The following is a 21703-nucleotide window of genomic DNA, read 5'->3' as shown; positions in this document are numbered from 1 at the left end:
GACACGGGTGGTGCTGTGGGTTAAACCACAGAGCCTAGGACTTGCCGATCAGAAGGTCGGCGGTTCGAATCCCCACGACGGGGTGAGCTCCTGTTGCTCAGTCCCAGCTCCTGCCAACCTAGCAGTTCGAAAGCATGTCAAAGTGCAAGTAGATAAATAGGTACCACTCCGGTGGGAAGGTAAACAGTGTTTCTGTGCACTGCTCCGGTTCACCAGAAGCGGCTTAGTCATGCTGGCCACATGACCCGGAAGCTATATGCCGGCTCCCTCGGCCAATAAAGTGAGATGAGTGCCGCAACCCCAGAGTCGGCCATGACTGGACCTAATGGTCGGGGTCCCTTTACCTTTACCTATCATTCCAAATCCTAGATATGATCCTTGTATAGCTGCACTCCTCCATTAGGAACAATAATACAATTTCCTTAAACTGAAATATTTGCCAGATGCCCCATATCCCTGTTCTGATTCATGAAAACTTGTGGCTTAATTTGGGGGTGGGGGTGTCTATGTGAGCCCGATATCAGATTAGTAAGTGCAGGGGGGTGAAATGTAAGAGATCAGTCTGTATCAAAGAGAGCCTTTAGGACAAGACAGATCTATCCAGCAAACAGGCACTTATGGCTGTCTGGGATGTCCTTTGAAAGTCCTGACAGTCAGTTAGAAAGAAAGGAAATGCCATTATAAGCCATGGCCCTAGGCGTGCAGAAGATGAATTAATGTAACAGCGCCTCTGCGAAATGTCTGCCTTTCGCTTAGACAAGCGTCTGCAGGAGAGAGAAAAAAGCTGCAAAGGTTTTCACCAAATTAAATTTTACACTAGGTTTTTGCAACCTTTGCATAATTTTTTTGTGTCCTGATAGTTTAAAAGATGTTTCATAGTGATTTCAAAGTCTTTGATAGAGGTCACTATTTAAAATGTCATCACGGGCTGCAATCATGCATACCTAAAAAATAATATTACTTTTTTTTTATTAAAAAACCCCCCCTCTGATTCTCCAAGCGAACAGCTAGTGTAGCATAAGAAACTGAGCTGTGAACCAGGAAGTCCTTAGATGAAATTCCATCTCAGCCATGAACTCGCAAGGTGGACCTTAGGGAAGCCACTGTTTTCTCAGTCTCAGCTCTTCCCGAAACATGGGAATAAAAATAAGAATAATACTGCCTGACCTTTTATGGCTTCTGTGCAAATTACTTGACGTAATGTAGGTGAACTGAAAATGCCAAAGGCCTTATTTATTTCTGTAACACTCTCCTCATGCCTGACACTTTGCAGAGTCTCTGCTCTGAGGCGCTTACATTCTCTGATGCACCGCAGAAGCAACAACGGAGGTAGGAGGGAGAAATGGAGGCAAGGAAAAATGGGAGGACCTGTGCTCATTTCAGTTATGGACTTGCTATGCTGTTTAAAGTCCCGAGACAGTATGCAGAAAGGTGTGACTGCATCAGCTCCAACCATCACCATCACCTTCCCATACCCTCCAACATTTCTCCAATGAAAATAGGGATGTCCTAAGGAGCTGTGCCTGTGAACACTTTCTTTATCCTGAGCAAACCATTTTGCATGATTGGCTTTTTGGACTGATGAAGCGTGTAGCGAAACTTGTAATATATCCGGAAAACAGGTCTCCTTTTGCCCACTTGCGTTATTCTCACCAGTGTGGTGTAGTGGTTAAGAGCGGTAGACTCGTAATCTGGGGAACCGGGTTCGCATCTCCGCTCTTCCACATGCAGCTGCTGGGTGACCTTGTCACGCTTCTCTGAAGTCTCTCAGCCCCACTCACCTCACAGAGTGTTTGTTGTGGGGGAGGAAGGGAAAGGAGATTGTTAGCCGCTTTGAGACTCCTGAAGGGGAGTGATAAAGTGGGATATCAAATCCAAACTCTTCTTCTTCTTCTTCTTACTGGCCCTTGCAGGGGAGACTTCCGGTCGGTGCCAGCGCTTAATGGCGGTCCTGCCTCCGAGCTCCGGAGAAGGACTGCTTCGCAAGTTCGGGTCTTACCCGCTACGGCGAGCGGGGGACCCCTAAAATCCCAGGCGCTGAAGCCTGAGAACAAGGAGACTCGGTGGGCACCATTTGCGCCCCCCGGTACCGTGAAAGAGCCTTTTTAAAGGCTACGGATCGACATCGGGAGTGAGCGCGGTGCTGAGAGTCGCTACCCAGCCTGCGAAGTGAAGCCGCGTCGCCATTAGCGGAGAGCGCCGATTCCTTCCTGAAAAGAAATTTGGACTGAATTCCCGTGAGTAGGAACTGAAAAACAATTGGGAAACTTTAGAAATTGAGCTGAAAGCGGGGGGTTAAATCAAGGAAGTCTGCCTCCCCCCGACTGCATGAAATTTAAAGCAGCGGAACTTTAAACTTGCATCCGACGAAACTTGCTTTCTAAGTAACTGAACCGGGCACGGGGATTTTGGATCTCCCCTCTAGCTAGCAGGGCAGAGGGGAGACGAATGAGACTGTAAATCTGCAAGATCTATTTCAAGCAAAATCCTCTGCTGTCTCGCTCTAAAAGCACGAAACGGTCTGCCTTCTTAGAGCAATAGCTCATTGAACCGACTTTGCCCACAAAGTAATACTATGATACTGTGATACAAAGTTTATACAGTGATTGGCCACAGTGTAATACAAGGGGAAACAACATAGACTGTGAAACTGTGAAACTGTGAAACTGTGGCAATTTGCAGCTACAAGTTTATAGCAATATTGACTCTGACTGTAAAATCCTTCTTTTTTACACCTTTGGACATTCTCCTTTGTTCTTGTATTTGAACTTTTTATTTTATGGCCATTTTGATTTGCTCCCCCTAGAGGGTAATGAATGTTTGACACGGCCCAGGACAGTGGAATTTCCCAGCAGAACAGCTCCCGTGGGAAGTGACCTTGACATGAGTGGTACACAGGAAGAGATTGTCACAAGAGCTAAAATAAGACAACAACAACAACAGCTGCAACAGCAGTCGTCAAAGAAAAGAGGCTCAATTTCAGCTGCAGCTCCAGGACCAGCAGGAATAACAGAACAGGAAAAAGCAGCAGCTGCCTCTATGGAAGCGGTGACAGATGCCTTGCTTAAGATAAATCAAACTCTGGAGTCTTTGACAAAACAAACTTCAGAAAATACGCAAAAATTAACAGAGATATCAGCAAGATTAAATCAGAATACAGAATCTATCAACAAACTGGTAGAGGAAAACGCAACCACACGCCAAATTGCCGAGGATGCGAAAGCTGCTGCTGGAGAGACGCAGGAGAGACTAGAACCGATTGCCAAAAAGGTCTATGAGCACGATGCAACTTTGGCCTTATGGGACTTACAGAGAAAAGAGAGAAACTTAAAACTAAGGTTGGTTCCAGAGAATGAGAGAGACAATCTCGCGGAATATCTGACACGGGAGTTTGTGGGCTGTTGGGATTTGGAGGAAGACGAATTTAAAATCACAACAGCTTTTAGACTGGGCAAAAAACAGGACAGAAAGACCCCGAGAGACTGCTTGATCACACTCAGATCCAAGGAAGAAAGAGACAAAATCCTAGGATTACACTTTCAAAAGGCCCTTCAAATTGGTAACTCAACTGTACAGATCTTTAAAGACATCCCAAAATACATCCTGGACTTAAGAAACTTCTACAAGGATTTGGCCCTCTTGCTAAAGAAAAACAACATCCGTTTTAGGTGGGAATTCCCACAAGGACTGTCATTTGACTATAAATTAAAAAAGGTGAAAATAAAGACAATCCAAGATAAAGATAAATTTCTGGCAAGACACCAGGAGGACCTCCAGAAGGGGACTGTGGACGTACTGGCAGAACAGAGGAGAGCACTAGACATTCTCAACCTTTCGATTGGACAGAAACCATTACCATCAGAAGAAGAGCAACAACTTGGAGCTGTTGGAGGAGCTATAAGAAAACAATAAGATGGCTCTACAATTCCTTAGCTGGAATTGTAATGGACTGAATGGGCCTTTGAAGAGAAGACAAGTATTTCACATTTTGAACAGAGAACAATTGGATTTGATATGCCTACAAGAAACACACATAACCAGAGCCCATAGGAGACTACTTACAAACAAAAGGCTAGGACAAGAATTTGTTTCATCAGATAAAGTTAAGAAAAGAGGAGTTGTAATATATGTGAAAGAAAAATGGGCCCCAAAAATGATTTTTAAAGATGAACAAGGGAGATATTTGGCAGTGGAGATACAAGTACAAGGAGAAAAACTGTTAGTTGTTGGAATTTATGCACCAAACGAAGGCAAATCTGACTTCTTTAAGAGACTTCATGAAACCCTTACGGACTATCTGGACTATAATATGATAATGATGGGAGACATGAATGGCGTGGTCTCTACGAATATGGATAAGTCACAAAGACTAACAATCACTAAGGAAGGGAGACTGCCTAAGACTTTCTTTGAAATGACTGAAAACATGGACTTGATAGATATATGGAGAGTAAGGAACCCTCTGGAGAGAGAGGGAACCTTTTTCTCCCAAGCAATGCTGACCTGGACCAGAATCGATCAAATCTGGATTACTAGTGGTATGGCTCCAAAGATTAAGAAGGTAGAAATCTGCCCAAAAACCTGCTCCGACCATAACGCCGTGAAGATGGAAATGAAACTAACATCAACTGGTCAATTTAGATGGAGAATGAATGACACCCTCTTTCGAGACAAGGAAATTCTTACGAAGGCCCAAAAAACTTTAAAAGACTATTTTGAAATAAATTTGAGGGCTGACGTTGAGAAAAGAGTGATCTGGGACGCAAGTAAAGCCGTGATGCGAGGCTTCTTGATTCAACAAAACTCAATAAAGAAGAAAAAACAGAATGAGAAAAAAGAAAAGATTTTGGAAAAGATAAAGGAAGGAGAGAAAAAACTAAGAGCAAAGCCAAAGTCCCAGGAGATTTTAAGAGAGATTAAGCTATATCAGTCACAATATATGGAATTGATGAACCTAGAGATTGAATGGAAGATAAAACAGATGAAGCAAAAGACATTCGAATCGGCAAACAAATGTGGTAAACTTCTGGCATGGCAATTGAAGAAAAGGCAGAAATTAAATACAGTCACAAGTCTAGAAGTGGATGGAAAGAACATATCTAAACCTAATGAGATTAGAAACTGTTTCTTAGGCTATTTTAAAAAGCTTTATACCCAAGGCCCGCAAAATGAAGAAGATATAGACAAATTCCTTGGAAAATTTGGATTACAAAAAATCTCTCATCAAAACAAGATTGATTTGAACCAGAGAATATCAGAGCAAGAGATAGAGGCTGCCATTCAGAATATGCAACTAGGCAAATCTCCAGGACCAGATGGGCTGACTTCAAGATACTACAAATCACTGAAGGAATGGTTGATTCAACCACTGAAAGAAGTCTGTAATGAGATCCTTGAGGGAAAAAGGGCACCTGAATCGTGGAAAGAAGCATATATTTCACTCATACCAAAGACAGAGACTGAAAAGACTCAATTGAAGAACTACCGCCCAATATCTTTACTTAATGTGGATTACAAAATTTTTGCAGACATTCTGGCAAAAAGACTTAAAAGAGTGTTGATGGAGAAGATTCATAGGGACCAGGCAGGCTTTCTCCCTAAAAGACACCTGGCAGACAATGTTAGAAATGTGATAGACATTTTGGAAAAGCTAGAGGTGAATATAAACACCAAAGCAGTATTGATCTTTGTGGACGCGGAGAAAGCCTTTGATAATATTTCCTGGAGCTTTATGTTAAAGAATCTTCAGGGGATGGGGGTAGGTAAAGGTTTTGAGAATGGTATGGCTGCAATATATTCTGAACAAAAAGCTAAATTGATTGTAAATAATGTAGTGACGGAGGAACTTAAGATAGAGAAAGGAACACGACAAGGGTGTCCAATCTCCCCATTACTTTTTATTTCAGTCTTGGAGGTGTTGCTGAATATGATAAGGGAAGACCAGCAGGTCAAGGGTGTCCAGGTCGGAGCTAAACATTACAAGTTAAGAGCGTTTGCAGATGACCTAGTATTGACTTTGCAAGAGCCAAACGCTAGTACGAAAAAGGTGTTAGAAATAATACAACAGTTTGGCCAGGTAGCTGGATTCAAGCTGAATAAACAAAAAACCAAAGTCTTAGGCAAAAATCTAACAGATGCAGAAAAGGAGAAGTTCCAAGAGGAGACAGGGTTGACACTGGTCAAGAAGGTGAAATATCTAGGGGTCTATTTGACATCAAAAAATGTGAATTTGTATAAAGATAACTATGAAAAATGTTGGTCGGAAATTAAAAAAGACCTAGAAATTTGGTCAAATTTGAAACTGTCAATGCTAGGCCGAATCGCTGTGATTAAAATGAATGTATTGCCTAGAATGTTATTTTTGTTTCAGACCTTGCAGATCCTGGATAAGATGGAATGTTTTAAGAGGTGGCAGAAAGATATTTCAAAATTTGTCTGGCAGGGCAAAAAGCCCAGAATTAAATTTAAAATACTGACAGATGCGAAGGAAAGAGGGGGATTTGCCCTGCCGGACTTGAAATTGTATTATGAGGCAGCAGCATTTTGCTGGCTGAAAGAATGGATGCTCCTCGAAAATACAGACATCTTAGATCTGGAAGGTTTCAACAACTCTTTTGGTTGGCATGCATATTTATGGTATGATAAAGTTAACAGTATTTTCAAGAATCACATTGTTAGAAAAGCATTGTTTAATGTTTGGAGAAGATACAAAGACCTTTTGGAAAACAAAACCCCTAGATGGGTCTCACCAGTGGAGGCCAAAGCAGTGAAGAAACTCAATATGGAGGTCGGATGGCCGAAGTATTGGGAAATTTTGGAACAAGATGGAGATAAGTTGAGATTGCAAAGCTATGAGAAACTGAAGCATAAGGTACAAAATTGGTTTCAGTATCATCAAATAGTGGAATTTTTCAAACAGGACAGGAAAATTGGTTTCCAGATGGAAAAATCAAAATTAGAAACTGAACTGCTAGAACCTAATATTAAGAATTTATCCAGAATGTATAATTTGTTGCTGAAATGGAATACACAGGAGGAAACAGTCAAATCAGCCATGATTAAATGGGCACAGGATGTTGGTCATAACATTATGTCAGATGACTGGGAATGGTTATGGAACACCGGTATTAAATTTACGGCATGTAATGCCTTAAAGGAAAACATTATGAAAATGGTGTACAGGTGGTACATGACCCCAGTCAAGCTGGCAAAAATTTATCATTTGCCCGATAACAAATGTTGGAAATGTAAAGAGACTGAAGGTACCTTCTACCACCTTTGGTGGACATGCCCGAAGATTAAGGCTTTCTGGGAAAAGATCTATAATGAAATGAAAAAGGTACTTAAATGTACTTTTCCTAAAAAGCCAGAGGCCTTTCTCCTGGGCATTGTCGGCCAATTGGTGTCGAAGAAGGACCGAACTTTCTTTATGTATGCTACAACAGCAGCAAGAATCCTCATCGCAAAGTATTGGAAGACACAAGATTTACCCACTCTGGAAGAATGGCAGATGAAAGTGATGGACTATATGACATTGGCTGAGATGACAGGCAGAATCCGTGACCAACGAAAAGAGACGGTGGAAGAAGAATGGAGAAAATTTAAAAGTTACCTTAAGGACTACTATAAACTTAATGAATGTTAATGTGCTGTGGTTTTTAGAAACAAAGGGATACAGTGATATAAGATCAGAACATAGAGAGGACTAAGTTGACAGAGGTTGAAAAGTAACAATTGGGAGTTGCTACAAAACTCTGGTCATTGGGATGCAGAAAGGGGAGGTATGGGGAAGTCCCAGAAAAGAGGTTTATGAAAATATGTTATGAATTTATACATGTATGTTTGTTCTTTCTGTGTTTGTTTGTCTTTAAAAATTCTGAAAAACCAATAAAAATTTTATAAAAAAAAAAAAAAAAAGGAAGGGAAAGGAGATTGTTAGCCACTTTGAGATATCAAATCCAAACTCTTCTTCTTCTCTTCTTCACCACCAGGGTGGTGGCTTTGATGTGCCTTCCCGTGATTGATCCATGCATATGGCTTTGTGTTTCCAACTCAAGACCCATTGAAGAACATCTCATCCAGTTCAATCTTTGAAAAACAGCTTTGAAAAACTTTTTCATACTCTCCAGTGTGCTACCCTTGCCGTTGTTGCTGTTCTGTGATTGGACTTATGCTACTTGTTGAATGGGACGCGGGTGGCGCTGTGGGTTAAACCACAGAGCCTAGGACTTGCTGATCAGAAGGTCGGCGGTTCAAATCCCTGCGATGGGGTGAGCTCCCGTTGCTCGGTCCCTGCTCCTGCCAACCTAGCAGTTCGAAAGCACGTCAAAGTGCAAGTAGATTAATAGGTACCGTTCCAGCGGGAAGGTAAACGGCATTTCCGTGCACTGCTCTGGTTCGCCAGAAGCAGCTTAGTCATGCTGGCCACATGACCCGGAAGCTGTACGCCGGCTCCCTCGGCCAATAAAGCGAGATGAGTGCCGCAACCCCAGAGTCGGTCATGACTGGACCTAATGGTCAGGGGTCCCTTTACCTTTTAAAGTACTAGATAGCCCCTCTTAATAGCTTTCCACCTGCACGTCTATTGTTCTTGGTTTGCGTTAGCTTACTTGAGAATTTGGGATTTGTTGGGTTTGTTGTTTGCCCCGAGTGCCTTGCCCTGCTGCCAAACATGCCCATCTGCTTAACTTGCCTGCTACCTTGATGCGTTGCCACTGTTCCTCAGTTTGACCCCCTTCTTCTCTGTGGCAGCAGTGGAGCTGTGCCCAGAAGTGATGTCATCCCCACCCCCAGAAGCTGCTCCTTTTGCAACTATCACAAGAAGTATCATTTTTGAAATACCAGTTTAACTATCAATTCCTGCCGAGCAATTCCAGAAGCAGTATAGAAATTCCACCTCAGAAAACCCTCGTCCCTCTCACAAACTACAGCTCCCAGCGTCCCCAGGGAGAGGAAATTAAACTGATTAAGTCTGTTGCATAGATATGCCCTGAGAGAACTGCCTTCAGTGAGGTTTAAATTACCTCCGAGCCTCTTTCTCACTAGTTGTGTGGATATTTGATTGTTATAAATGCAGAAGAGAAAGCAGAAGGGAGGCATTTGTAATGCAAATGAACATTGCCGGCTTTACATTTGCAGTACAAAGCAAAATTGCACCAGGGGTGGAAATATGTCAGTTTTGGTTCTCTCCCTTTCTCATTTTTCCATCCATAAGTTCTGTTCTCCACATTCTGCATTTATCAGAAGGTCTTTAAAAAACAAATAAGCAAACGCCATGAAAGCACATCAGCAAATTTCTCCTTTTTATATGTAGTTTTGACTACCGTTTCACCCTGACATAATGCATTTCTACATTCTACTTTCACTAATATCTCCATTTTTATGCACATTTGACTGTACTTGAACGGGCAGCCTTTGGCAAGGCACAGAAGGCAAATACAAGTGTGTGGTCATCCTATGCAGAACTGCGTGCACAAAATGCTCACAGTAAACCCCCCAGATGCAGAAAGTATGAAATCGGATGGATAGCCAGATATCCCAACCTCTCTTTTCCTTCCTCTATTGTGCCTCATGGGTGTACTCTTATTGTATGGCTAATGGTGGCACTGTGGGTTAAACCACAGAGCCTAGGACTTGCCAATCAGAAGGTCAATGGTTCGAATCCCCATGACGGGGTGAGCTCCCGTTGCTCGGTCCCTGCTCCTGCCAACCTAGCAGTTCAAAAGCACGTCAAAGTGCAAGTAGATAAACAGGTACCGCTTCAGCAGGAAGGTAAACGGCGTTTCCGTGTGCTGCTCTGGTTCGCCAGAAGCGGCTTAGTCATGCTGGCCACATGACCCGGAAGCTGTACGCCGGCTCCCTCGGCCAATAAAGCGAGATGAGTGCCGCAACCCCAGAGTCGGTCACGACTGGACCTAATGGTCAAGGGTCCCTTTACCTTTGCCTATAATATGTGGATGGTATTGTCAGGCTTCAGGGAATTGGCTTCCTTCCCCCCTTGTCAGCAGATAAGCAGAACAAAGGAAAAGGAGTCTTCTTAATGATCACAGCGAGAGAACAAAGAATCCATTTTCTAGCAATGGTGGTGCTCCCAATTAAGGGTTTCACCCACATCCTCCCTAGTCACCCACGTCACTGTGTCATAACCACCGTGCTTTCTGTGCTGCCGCCTTATCTGCTCTTCTTGACCTTGGACTGAGCAGATGAACGCTTTCCAGAGAAATTGAGCCTGTTAACTCTTTCTCTCCCAGTGCTTCTCCTCCTAGCTGTTCCCCATCCAGTATTTCCCAGCTTCTGCCTTCTGAACTAGGTCCCTCTGCAAACCAATGTTCCAATTCTATACTGTCCTCCTGCTCCTGGCAAGATTCAGGATCCGGATCGGGGGAAAGGGAGGCAGGTATATATTTACTTTTTAAAAGAACATAATTATAGACAGTGGGGGGCAGGAAAATAGAACACAACCTCCCGGGGGCAGAGAATAGCTAACAAGACAGGTCTCTGCCTCAAGGGGCTTACAAGTTTGATTTTGACTGCCGGTGAGATGACAAAAGTGACAACATTTTATTACTAAATAATAGTAAGCAGCAGTCTTGAAACAACTTTGCAGGTAATGTCAATAACCCCAACAAAAATGCTTCAGGGTAAGCAAGTTGCAGCCTTCAGTTTGGCTGTTCAAGTTGGCATGTTGTTGTTTTTTAACTTGAGCACAGGTGTATTTAAACTCTGCTAGAGCGCTTTGATCGCAGAAATGAAAATGTGTGAAAAATCCTCATCCTTATAACGAGGAACATTTTTCAGACTTTCCTGTCCCCAAAATTAAAGGGACGTTATGGCTTGGAAGCCTATAAATTAAATATCAGCTAGTCTGCAAGATTAATATCTATGTAATAGTTATACACCAGCCCTCAATAAAAAGAGTTTTAATAATCAATTAGTATAATAGAAATTAAAGATGGAAAAGACCTATTAGGAGGTCATCCAGTCCATCCCTTGCCGGTGCCAAATTGCTCCCTGAAGTATATTCAGTACTTTAATACACATCTGTCTTATTAAATCTAAGTTTAATGCAAGGTTAAGCATATTGCAGACACTTAAAGCATTCCTAGAATATGTAATATCCCTTCCGCAACTAGGCTCCTCATAGACTTTCGGTCACGTCTCACATTCTTTACAGAATTTTATCATAGCTCGAGTGCACCAATATATCTACGCAGGGTTATTCGGCAAATTGAACTTTAATATGGGACAACCTTCAAAGTAGGTCAATTATTAGATCAAAGTGCTTTGAGTGTCTCTCAAGGTTCACGTTTTCCCGTGGTTCGGTGACTCAAGGCAATCGTATTTTCGTCAGTTCCTCAGAGCGCTGAAAGTTTTCTAACACATCAACTTTGACATCAATTAAAGATTCAATTTCTTTCCATAGAAAGATTTAACTCTTCAAACTTTCTCTGTTCTGTGGAACTAAATCTCCTCCCCCCGCCCTCCACCGCCCATTATAATAGGCAAGCATGAATTACTTTAAAAACACTAGGCCCAGATTCCAAATGTGCGATGAATCACACACATACCTGTCAAGCTCCATATTGTAATGTTGGAACGGCTATGGCTCACTGGGGGAGCACACAAAAAGTTCCATATTCAACCCTTGGTATTACTTTGCATAGCTGGGGGAAGTGCATAGACCAGGGGTCAGCAAACTTTTTCAGCAGTGGGTCCACTGTCCCTCAGACCTTGTGGAGGGTCAGACTATATTTTTGGGAAGGAAAAAAAAGAACGAATTCCTATGCCCCACAAATAACCCAGAGATGCATTTTAAATAAAAGGACACATTCTACTCATGTAAAAACATGCTGATTGCTGGACTGTCCACAGGCCGGATTGAGAAGACGAATGGGCCGCATCCGGCCCCCGGGCCTTAGGTTGCCTACCCCTGGTATAGACAGTATGTACTTTGCTAGCTGGACCAATGGTATATGCTGTTCCTATTTTTAAAATACTATGCCCAGATTCACAACATGCCACAAATCTCTTGCATTCTGCTCTCAATGCATATAATGTCATGCGTGAAATGTCACGAGTGCCATGAAGAAGATGTCTTTGTAAGGCTGGTCAGTGGGTGTGGGTGATATCTAGTTTTCAACATCGTGATATATCACCAGCTAAACATTGTGATACAGTCATATCTTGGATCTCGAATGCCTTGGTTCCTGAACAAATTGGCTCCCGAATGATCGAAACCTGGAAGTGAATGTGCCGGTTTCCGAACGATTTTTGGAAGCCGAACAGAGCTTCCATGGCTTCTGATTGGCTGCAGGAGCTTCCTGCAGCCAATCAAAAGCTGTGCTTGGTTTTTGAACGTTTTGGAAGTCGAACGGACTTCCAGAATGGATTCCGTTTGACTTCCAAGGTACAACTGTATACTGATATATGTGTGAAATAAGGGTGAAGCTGGTTTTCAACTTTGTGATATATCGCGACATGCTGATATATCACAATGTCTGAAATAAGGATGGAGCTATATGGAGGCACGGGCTGGCTTTCCCCACATTTTCCCACGGTTTCCCCCACATTGTGATTTTTGCACAGTAGTTTGGAAGGTGATGGTCTAGATACTGGGGAGGAGTCGAGTTGGTTGTCAGAGGAAAGGGCTGCCTCAGTGACAGTGGACACCCCAACTGCTGCAATATAGTCTCCTGACTTGCCTCTGGCACCACCTCCTCCTAGTGAAGCCCTCCGTGCCTCTGGTGAGGCGCTGTCAGGGACTGGACTGAAGAGGAATGGTGGAGACTGCCTCCTGGATCTTGCAGAGAAGAGGAAGACAGTATAGATTTACAACAGTGGTTTGAGGAAGGTCACGGCTCAGAGATGGAAGAGGGACAAAGCTGGGATATTCTGGGAGAAGCAGCTGGTTGAGACGTTATCACTAGAAAGAATCCAGACCCCTTTCTCCCAGAACCTGGAGAGCAGTGAAAGTAGGAGAGCAGAAAGCGAAGAGGCTATTGTCCTTATGCAGCCACCGTAAGGGGTGGTGGTGCTGTTGGTGATTGAAAAGGGAAGTGGCAATGCTATTACTCCAAGATGCAGCATTTCTAAGCCTCTCTCTGTGAATACTGAATAAAAGACTTGGTAAGAGCTTCTTGTCTATCTATTACTGGCAACCTGTCGTGGGGGAGGATCAGATTCCCTGAAGCCTGACAGGCGCTGAGGCTTCATCAGCTCATGTTGCCTTGTGCGCAGTGCTGCTCAATGAAGAAAGCCAGTCATTGGAAAGGAAATTATATTCCAACAAAGGGGGAATGGTTAAGTAAACTTTGTGAGTACCTGGAGTTAGCAAAATTCACAGATTTAATAAGGCATAAGTAAAAAAAATTACCGGTAATTCAGAAACAATGGAAATGTTTGAATTATTATTTATACAAGCAGGGCTCAAATACGAAAGTTTGGTTGTGTCTAGACTAACCTTGTGAAGAATACAGAGAACATAAAGATTTTATTGATTATGAAAGAATCTAAGGAAGGGAAATGATTGAAGAACAGATGTAAATGCGAGCAAGACAACTAAGGGACGTATGGTGAATGCGGTGGAAGTCTTTTATAATATTCTAACTAAGATTTATATATTGCAGTATTTGAAGCAAGAATTTGGTAATATTCCAGATTATGAAAAGTATTTATCTTTCATTTTTTCCTTTCTTTTTTATTTTTATTAGTTTTCATTTTGGAAAATATGTATATAGGTGTGTTTACAGTGTTATGTATTGCTCTTTGTTTTTCTTTAATTTCTATTTTTGGAAAAATTTAATAAAAAATATTTTTAAAAAAGAAGAAAGCTCAAGGTGCTTGACCCGAGACAGCTCATTCAGACGTGCAAGTTGCCACTTGATGGCACTGGAGTCAACAAGTGATGGACATACTGGTGTGATCTAGGCTTATAACTCCATCGCCTCTTCCGGGCAAAGCCACAGCCAACTTCCCTCACTGCGGGGGATGTGCTGGAAACATCTGATGAGGCTCAGACCCTACAACCGTCCTCCCAGTGTAATGTTATTTAAAGGACGATCTCAAATGTTCTTCCACATGCAGCGTGAAGGCCTCAAATAGCCATTGCTTTGACACATCTTGGCATTTCTTCAGACCCATCGGTATTTCCAGCAAAAAGGAGACAGCCAAATTGCTTTCAGATATGTTTTAGCATTTAACTTAATGGTGCCTAGGCACTACTAAACATAGGTTCAGTGCGTGGAGTAGTGGTTAGCGTGTTGGACTGGGAGATGGAAGACCAAGGTTCAAATCTCCACTAACCCATGAAGCTCATGGACCATGTGCAAAAATCACTGTTTTTCAGCCTATATAATGGGGAGAGGTGTATGGGGTGCTAGTGGAGGAGGAGTATTTATGGTAGCGGACATGTTCTGCTCCTTCTGGGGTAGTTTGTCCACCTTTGGTCCCCACCCTGCACTCAGCTCTCACCAGGGGCTCCTAGAAGCTGTCAGCATGTGACAGCAGCCACACCCTGGGAAACGGCGTTGACTGGCCAGCTAAACCAGGTGAGGTTAGCCAATAGGTTTCAAAATTTAAGGACTTCCCCTGCATGCAAAAACAGGCTCTGGTGGATTGAGCAGAGAGACCAATAGTGGGTCCAACAGTCAAGAATCAGGTTCCTACATGTGATGTAGAGGGAAGTGAGAGGCACATGGGGCTTTAAAGCCCTAAACAGACTCAGCCCTGTATACCTGAAGGAGTGTCTCCACCCCCATCATTCAGCCCGGACACTGAGGTCCAGCACCAAGGGCCTTCTGGCAGTTCCCTCACTGCAAGAAGTGAAGCTACAGGGAACCAGGCAGAGGGCCTTCTTGGTAGTGGCACCCTCCCTGTGGAACGTCCTCCCATCAGATGTCAAGGAAATAAACAACTATCTGACTTTTAGAAGACGTCTGAAGGCAGCCCTGTTTAGGAAAGTTTTTAATGTTTGATATTTTATCGCTTTTTATTGTTGTCGGTATTCTGTTGAGAGCCTTCCAGGGGGACCCAGCCAGATGGGTAGGGTATAAATAATCAATTATTATTATTGTCCAACTGGGAAGGCAGCCCGTCTAGGAGAAGAAAACTCTTATCTTAAATCTCTGTTACCATGTGGGATAACTTCAGGAGAAGAAAAGGCTAAGGAGTACCGGTAAACCCTACACGAATACCGTATTTTTTGCTCTATAAGACTCACTTTTTCCCTCCTAAAAAGTAAGAGGGAATGTGTGTGCGTCTTATGGAGCGAATGCAGGTTGCGCAGCTATCCCAGAACTCAGAACAGCAAGAGGGATGGCTGCTTTCACTGCGCAGGGATCCCTCTTGTTGTTCTGGCTTCTGAGATTCAGAATATTTTTTTTCTTGTTTTCCTTCTCCAAAAGCTAGGTGCGTCTTATGGTCTTGTGCGTCTTATAGGGTGAAAGATGCGGTACATGGTGGAGTCCCTAAGATGGTTGGATAGTGTCTTGTCAGCCTCCTGGCAACTCCTGCAGACAAGCTGGTGTCAAACGTATTGCTCTGCTTTTCTGTAGACCACATAAGCAAGGCCAAGAGGGAGTGTATTGTCATCTGGGCAGCCCAGGACCCCCATACACACCACTGCCCAGGCTAGCCATTTTGGTGCTGCTAATGCAGGGATTTGACTTCACCCCAGAGGTGCACTCCACTGTCTCTTGAAGCAGACAGGTGCCAACAATAATGGGGAGGGAAAGAATAATGTATGCCATGTTGAGCTCCTTGGAGAATAAGGCGTGATAAAAAATGCAGCAGTGAAATAAATGTTGTTGTTGTTGTTTAGTCGTTTAGTCGTGTCCGACTCTTCGTGACCCCCTGGACCAGAGCACGCCAGGCACTCCTGTCTTCCACTGCCTCCTGCAGTTTGGTCAAACTCATGCTGGTAGCTTCGAGAACACTGTCCAACTATTTCGTCCTCTGTCATCCCCTTCTCCTTGTGCCCTCCATCTTTCCCAACATCAGGGTCTTTTCCAGGGAGTCTTCTCTTCTCATGAGGTGGCCAAAGTATTGGAGCCTCAGCTTCAGGATCTGTCCTTCCAGTGAGCACTCAGGGCTGACCTCCTTCAGAATGGATAGGTTTGATCTTCTTGCAGTCCATGGGACTCTCAAGAGTCTCCTCCAGCACCATAATTCAAAATCATTAATTCTTCGGCAATCAGCCTTCTTTATGGTCCAGCTCTCACTTCCATACATCACTGCTGGGAAAACCATAGCTTTAACTATACGGACCTTTGTTGGCAAGGTGGTGTCTCTGCTTTTTAAGATGCTGTCTAGGTTTGTCATTGCTTTTCTCCCAAGAAGCAGGCGTCTTTTAATTTCGTGGCTGCTGTCACCATCTGCAGTGATCATGGAGCCCAAGAAAGTAAAATCTCTCACTGCCTCCATTTCTTCTCCTTCTATTTGCCAGGAGATGATGGGACCAGTGGCCATGATCATAGTTTGCTGTGGTAATGATCATCAATTATTATTAGCCAGCTAGAACTGACCTCAATTTTTGGATTACTGTTCTTATTTATCTCTTAAATTTGTCAGTCGCTTTATCTCGCCTAGGGCAACCGAAAGCCACTTACAAATAGACATGAATCCCCACATTTCTGTATTCTAATGTCAGGAATTGTCTATCATACAGGGGAATAGATGAGCACCTACATATTTACCACTAACATAGAAGTTCCAGTTTATCCAAGCCATGCATTGAGTCCAGTTGTTTGCAAGTTAACTGGTTTTCCTCATGCACAAACCAGCCTGTAAGAATGCATCCCAACTACTGCTATTTATTTATGTGTGAGTTGGTGTTCTGCTTCTTCCTTCGCAGGAGAAAATCTAGTGTAAAACAACCCAAAAAATCTAGTATGTATCTGGTTAAAAAGTTTTATCACAGAAAGCTGAAATTTATCAGAGGGATGGCCTTTGGTAAGAAGAAACACCTTTGAGTGCTCTGTTGAAAATTCACCTTGTTATTCCTGGGTCACAAGGCACTTTGAGCTGCCCTTTGAGCTCACCTGGCACAATCAGAATGATACTTCAACCCTTTTAAAAGTTAACAAACTCTGCTAAACTTGCAAAAATGTCGTCCAATGTGGGACTTTCAGAGCTAGAGGGCAAAAGCGTGACTAGACACAGGCCTTCTTTCATTGCAGTCCTGAACCCCTCAGTTATGGGATGTGTTTACTCATAATGTGAAGAAACAAACAAGACTTTATCTCTTCCAAACCCAGAATATATTCTTATCTTCAGGGAAGGATCTTCCGGCAAACAATTCCCATTTGTTCTGTAAGGGTTTACACAACAACCTCACCTGAGGCATGAACTAAAATAAAGGAGCATTCATCCCTTCTGGAGGGTCTTATTTGGGAATAAGTATATTGTATAAGGGATGCAGGTGGCGCTGTGGGTTAAACCACAGAGCCTAGGACTTGCTGATCAGAAGGTCGGCGGTTCGAATCCCCGCGACGGGGTGAGCTCTCATTGCTCGGTCCCTGCTCCTGCCAACCTAGCAGTTTGAAGGCACGTCAAAGTGCAAGTAGATAAATAGGTACTGCTCCAGCGGGAAGGTAAACAGCGTTTCTGTGTGTTGCTCTGGTTCGCCAGAAGCGGCTTAGTCACCCTGGCCACGTGACCCAGAAGCTGTACGCCGGCTCCCTCGGCCAATAAAGTGAGATGAGCGCCGCAACCCCAGAGTCGGCCACAACTGGACCTAATGGTCCCTTTACCTTATATTGTTATCAACGGTGATGATATTATATTATTTTATTTATTCGATTTCTGAGTCATTTGCTTCAAAGAAGTTTCTAAGTGACTTACAAAAGGTTAAAAGCCAAAAAGGTACAACATGTAAAACATATCAGTAAAAGCGTTCCAATAATGCTTGAACGAACCCAGCAGAAGAACAACCCAAAACAGCATCAAACAGCTCATCGTACTCTGTCAGATGCCTGGGAGAAGAGTTAAGTTTTAACCTGGTGCCAAAAGAGTACAGTCGTACCTTGGAAGTTGAACGGAATCCACTCCGGAAGTCCGTTCAACTTCCAAAACTTTCGGGAACCAAAGCACGGCTTCTGATTGGCTGCAGGAAACTCCAGCTCCTGCAGCCAATCGGAAGCCCCGTCAAACGTTCAGGCTCCAAAGAACATTCACAAACCTAAACACTCACTTCTGGGTTTGCGGCATTCGGGAGCCAAAATGTCCAAGTACCAAGGTGTTTGGCATCCATGGTACGACTGTACGGGGAATTTTAAGTTCGTGAACAGAAAGCTACTGCTCCTGGGTCTCTTTGGCCGAAGTCATGTGCTTTAAATATGCATTGGATGCATGTTTTATGTATGATGTGGATCTACCCACAGCGTACCTGAGGAGATCCTGTCAGCATCCCTGCATGATGGATCTAGAAGCCAACATTAACCTCAGGTGCTGTTGTTTTTAAATTCCCTTCCAGGTACATATTCTCCTACACAGTGTGTCGTTTGTTCCATGGCTCAGGTCTTGGCTTCTGCCCTGTAGAGTACTCTCCCCATGGAGATCAGGCAGATAATCACTTTCTGTCATCTATTAAAGACTTCGTAAAGTTTCTGAAGGCTTATCTTCTGCAGAGACAGTATTTGTTGGTAGCCTTTTATTATAACTTTATCTTATAAGCTTTATACTATCTTGTTTTACCTTTACACACTGCTATTGTTAAATATTGAGCAATCTACAAATGTTCCAGATAAAAAATGAATTAAATAAATGCAGCACATGGGGCAAGAAAGCACTCATGAACATACCCTTTTGTTCATTTCACTTCTCCCTCAGAGGAAATCCTGTGAGCGCATGCTTTTTTGTGGCAATTTATACTATTAAGTGGGACGCGGGTGGCGCTGTGCGTTAAACCACAGAGCCTAGGCCTTGCCGATCAGAAGGTCTGCGGTTCGAATCCCCGCAATGGGGTGAGCTCCTGTTGCTCGGTCCCTGCTCCTGCCAACCTAGCAGTTCGAAAGCACGTCAAAGTGCAAGTAGATAAATAGGTACTGCTCCAGCGGGAAGGTAAACGGTGTTTCTGTGCGCTGCTCTGGTTTCGCCAGAAGTGGCTTAGTCATGCTGGCCACATGACACGGAAGCTGTACGCCGGCTCCCTCGGCCAATAAAGTGAGATGAGCACCGCAACCTCAGAGTCGGCCATGACTGGACCTAATGGTCAGGGGTCCCTTTACTTTTATGCTATTAAGTAGTGGGTTGACAAAGCAGACGACACAGAGATTTCTCCAAGTGGTTCTTTATAGTAAGCTGGAACTGAACTGAACAGCTCAGCTGGTCTGTTTTTATAGGCAGCCGGCTGACAACATTGTAACAACAACACCCCAGGGTTTCCCGTCTAAATTAACTGACGTGGACCTGAGTGAAAACTATATACACAATACCCCTGGTGGCCAGGGTGAGCACTGCAATACATAACATATACTTTTATCTGGAATCTTCTACCCAAATTTTATTATTATTATTATTATTACTACTATTATTATTATAGAAAGACAGAGTACCAATGTCTGAATAAATGAAAGCATCTTTATAAACTCAGCCCTAAAAGTATAATCTGCAATTAGGATCTAGAGGAATCTATTCCCATTATTTCCCTCCCATCAAGTGTTTCTTTGAAGGAGGTTATTGAGTTCTGCTACTGCCGGAAGAGAGAAATGAAATGGAGGAAATCTCTTCCCAAACATCATGAGACTTCATGGCTATGATAATGAAACTCCCAACTCAAAGGATCGTCTTCTCCTTATTTACGAAGGATAAATCATTACGACAGTCAATTTTCAGAAACCCGATTTCATCCATTTGCCACAAAATACTGCAAACACCGTATTTTACGCTCTATAAGATGCACCAGACCACAAGACGCACCTAGTTTTTGGAGGAGGAAAACAAGAAAAAAAATATTCCGAATCTCAGAAGCCAGAACAGCAAGAGGGATCGCTGCACAGTGAAAGCAGCAATCCCTCTTGCTGTTCTGGCTTCCTGGATAGCTGCGCAGCCTGCATTCGCTCCATAAGATGCACACACATTTTCCCTTACTTTCTAGGAGGGAAAAAGTGAGTCCTATAGAGCAAAAAATACGGTAAGTTTATTTAAAGAAAAATCAGATACCTTCAACCTGGTATGCAGCAGTGGATGCACCCCAAGCAAACGGTTTTGGGAAAGAAACGCCTTCCGGATTCCAGCTGGAGTCTGAAGAAGAGTCAAAGGTGCTGGATGCACCAGAGAGAGCTGAGGCCATGTTCCTAGGATGGTCTGTCTCTCTGTCAATCGGCGAATGCTTGCTGTTTCCTGCCTGCTTTTGCCCCAAGCAGATTTCTGTCAGTCAGAGAGGACAGAAGAAGTGACGTGTCCGCTCCAGGTCTCTAGAATAAATCTTGCTTCATTTATAGTAGCTTGGATATCCGGGGTTCAGAGGGCAGCATTTTATCTCCAGTGCTACTGTTAAGAGAGAGAGAGAGCAGTGATTGAACAAGGACTTTGTCTCACAGAGTGTTTCTGAAGAATTTTCTCTTGCAGAAAAAGGGGAGAGCAGCATGCTTTAAGAGAACAACTTTCTGCCTCTGCCAAAAATAAATACAAGAGGATGTTAAGTATTCCAAACACTCCAAACTTTAACAAAAGAAGCACCACGCCAGCACCTCTAAGGAACCACAGAACTTCTACTTATCTCCCGCTTGGACTACTGCAATGCACTCTACGTGGGGCTACCTTTGAAGGTGACCCGGAAACTGCAATTAATCCAGAATGCGGCAGCTAGACTGGTGACTGGGAGTGGCCGCCAGGACCACATAATACCTATCCTGAGAGATCTGCATTGGCTCCCAGTATGTTTCTGAGGACAATTCAAAGTGTTGGTGCTGACCTTTAAAACCCTAAACAGCCTCGGTCCTGTATACCTGAAGGAGCGTCTCCACCCCCATCGTTCAGCCCGGACACTGAGGTCCAGCTCCGAGGGCCTTCTGGAGGTTCCCTCACTGCCAGAAGCCAAGTTGCAGGGAACCAGTCAGAGGGCCTTTTCGGTAGTGGCGCCTATCTTTAAAAGACATCTGAAGGCATCCCTGCTTAGGGAAGTTTTTAATATTTAATACTGTATTGTTTTTAACACTCGATTGGGAGTCGCCCAGAGTGGCTGGGGAAACTCAGCCAGATGGGCAGGGTATAAATAATAAATTATTATAATATATATCTTATTATTCATCACAGTTTGGTTATACTATGGTTTGGAGCCTCACATATGAACCAAGTCCCTGCCTTAACTATGGTTTATTTGGCCACCCGCAGAGGTGAGGAACTTGTCCTGTCAGCCCTCCCAATTTGTCCCATGAGGTGGGAAAGTCACAGGCACCCCGCACCTAACATGCCTGTTCCTTCCTTGACCTCCTTTTAGAAGTACATTGGGCCAATCCAAGTCCATATGGTTAAAAAAGCAGCTTAGTGCAGGCAGCCAGAGAAAAATGAAGATTATACACCTGGCGGCATCAGTGCCAGCAGCAGAAGGAGGAGCCAATGAGGCCAATTTGCTTGTGTTCCTTCCTTCTCACAGCCCCTGCCGTCGCAAAGCCACCCAGAAAGATATTGGCTAGTACAACAACAGTTCTCTCAGCACATACACTGGTGAGCCATTGTAGTCAACCTAACCTCGACTGTCCACAGG

The 21703-nt window shown here is 43.6% G+C and overlaps 1 protein-coding gene across 7 annotated transcripts in view; it reads right to left on the bottom strand.

The window, feature by feature from the left end:
- LOC308594566 (cytosolic beta-glucosidase-like) overlaps positions 1-21703 on the bottom strand; it is a 120864-nt gene that overhangs the window by 50049 nt on the left and 49112 nt on the right. For 6 of the 7 annotated variants that reach the window (XR_014011496.1, XR_014011497.1, XR_014011498.1 and 3 more), the window contains exon 2: positions 20158-20487. Coding sequence is in view for 4 of the 7 variants with exons in the window: in XM_081207791.1 (XP_081063917.1) it covers positions 20158-20287 (130 nt within the window). In the remaining 3 variants the exon portion in view is untranslated. The remainder of the gene's footprint in view (positions 1-20157; positions 20488-21703) is intronic. The other variant, XM_081207792.1, reaches the window with a different exon arrangement.

Source organism: Podarcis bocagei (assembly GCF_964188305.1).
Source record: "Podarcis bocagei genome assembly, chromosome: 9".
Classification (NCBI taxonomy): domain Eukaryota; kingdom Metazoa; phylum Chordata; class Lepidosauria; order Squamata; family Lacertidae; genus Podarcis; species Podarcis bocagei.
Note: the sequence above shows the minus strand (reverse complement) of the source record. Positions and strands in the feature narration are given on the sequence as shown.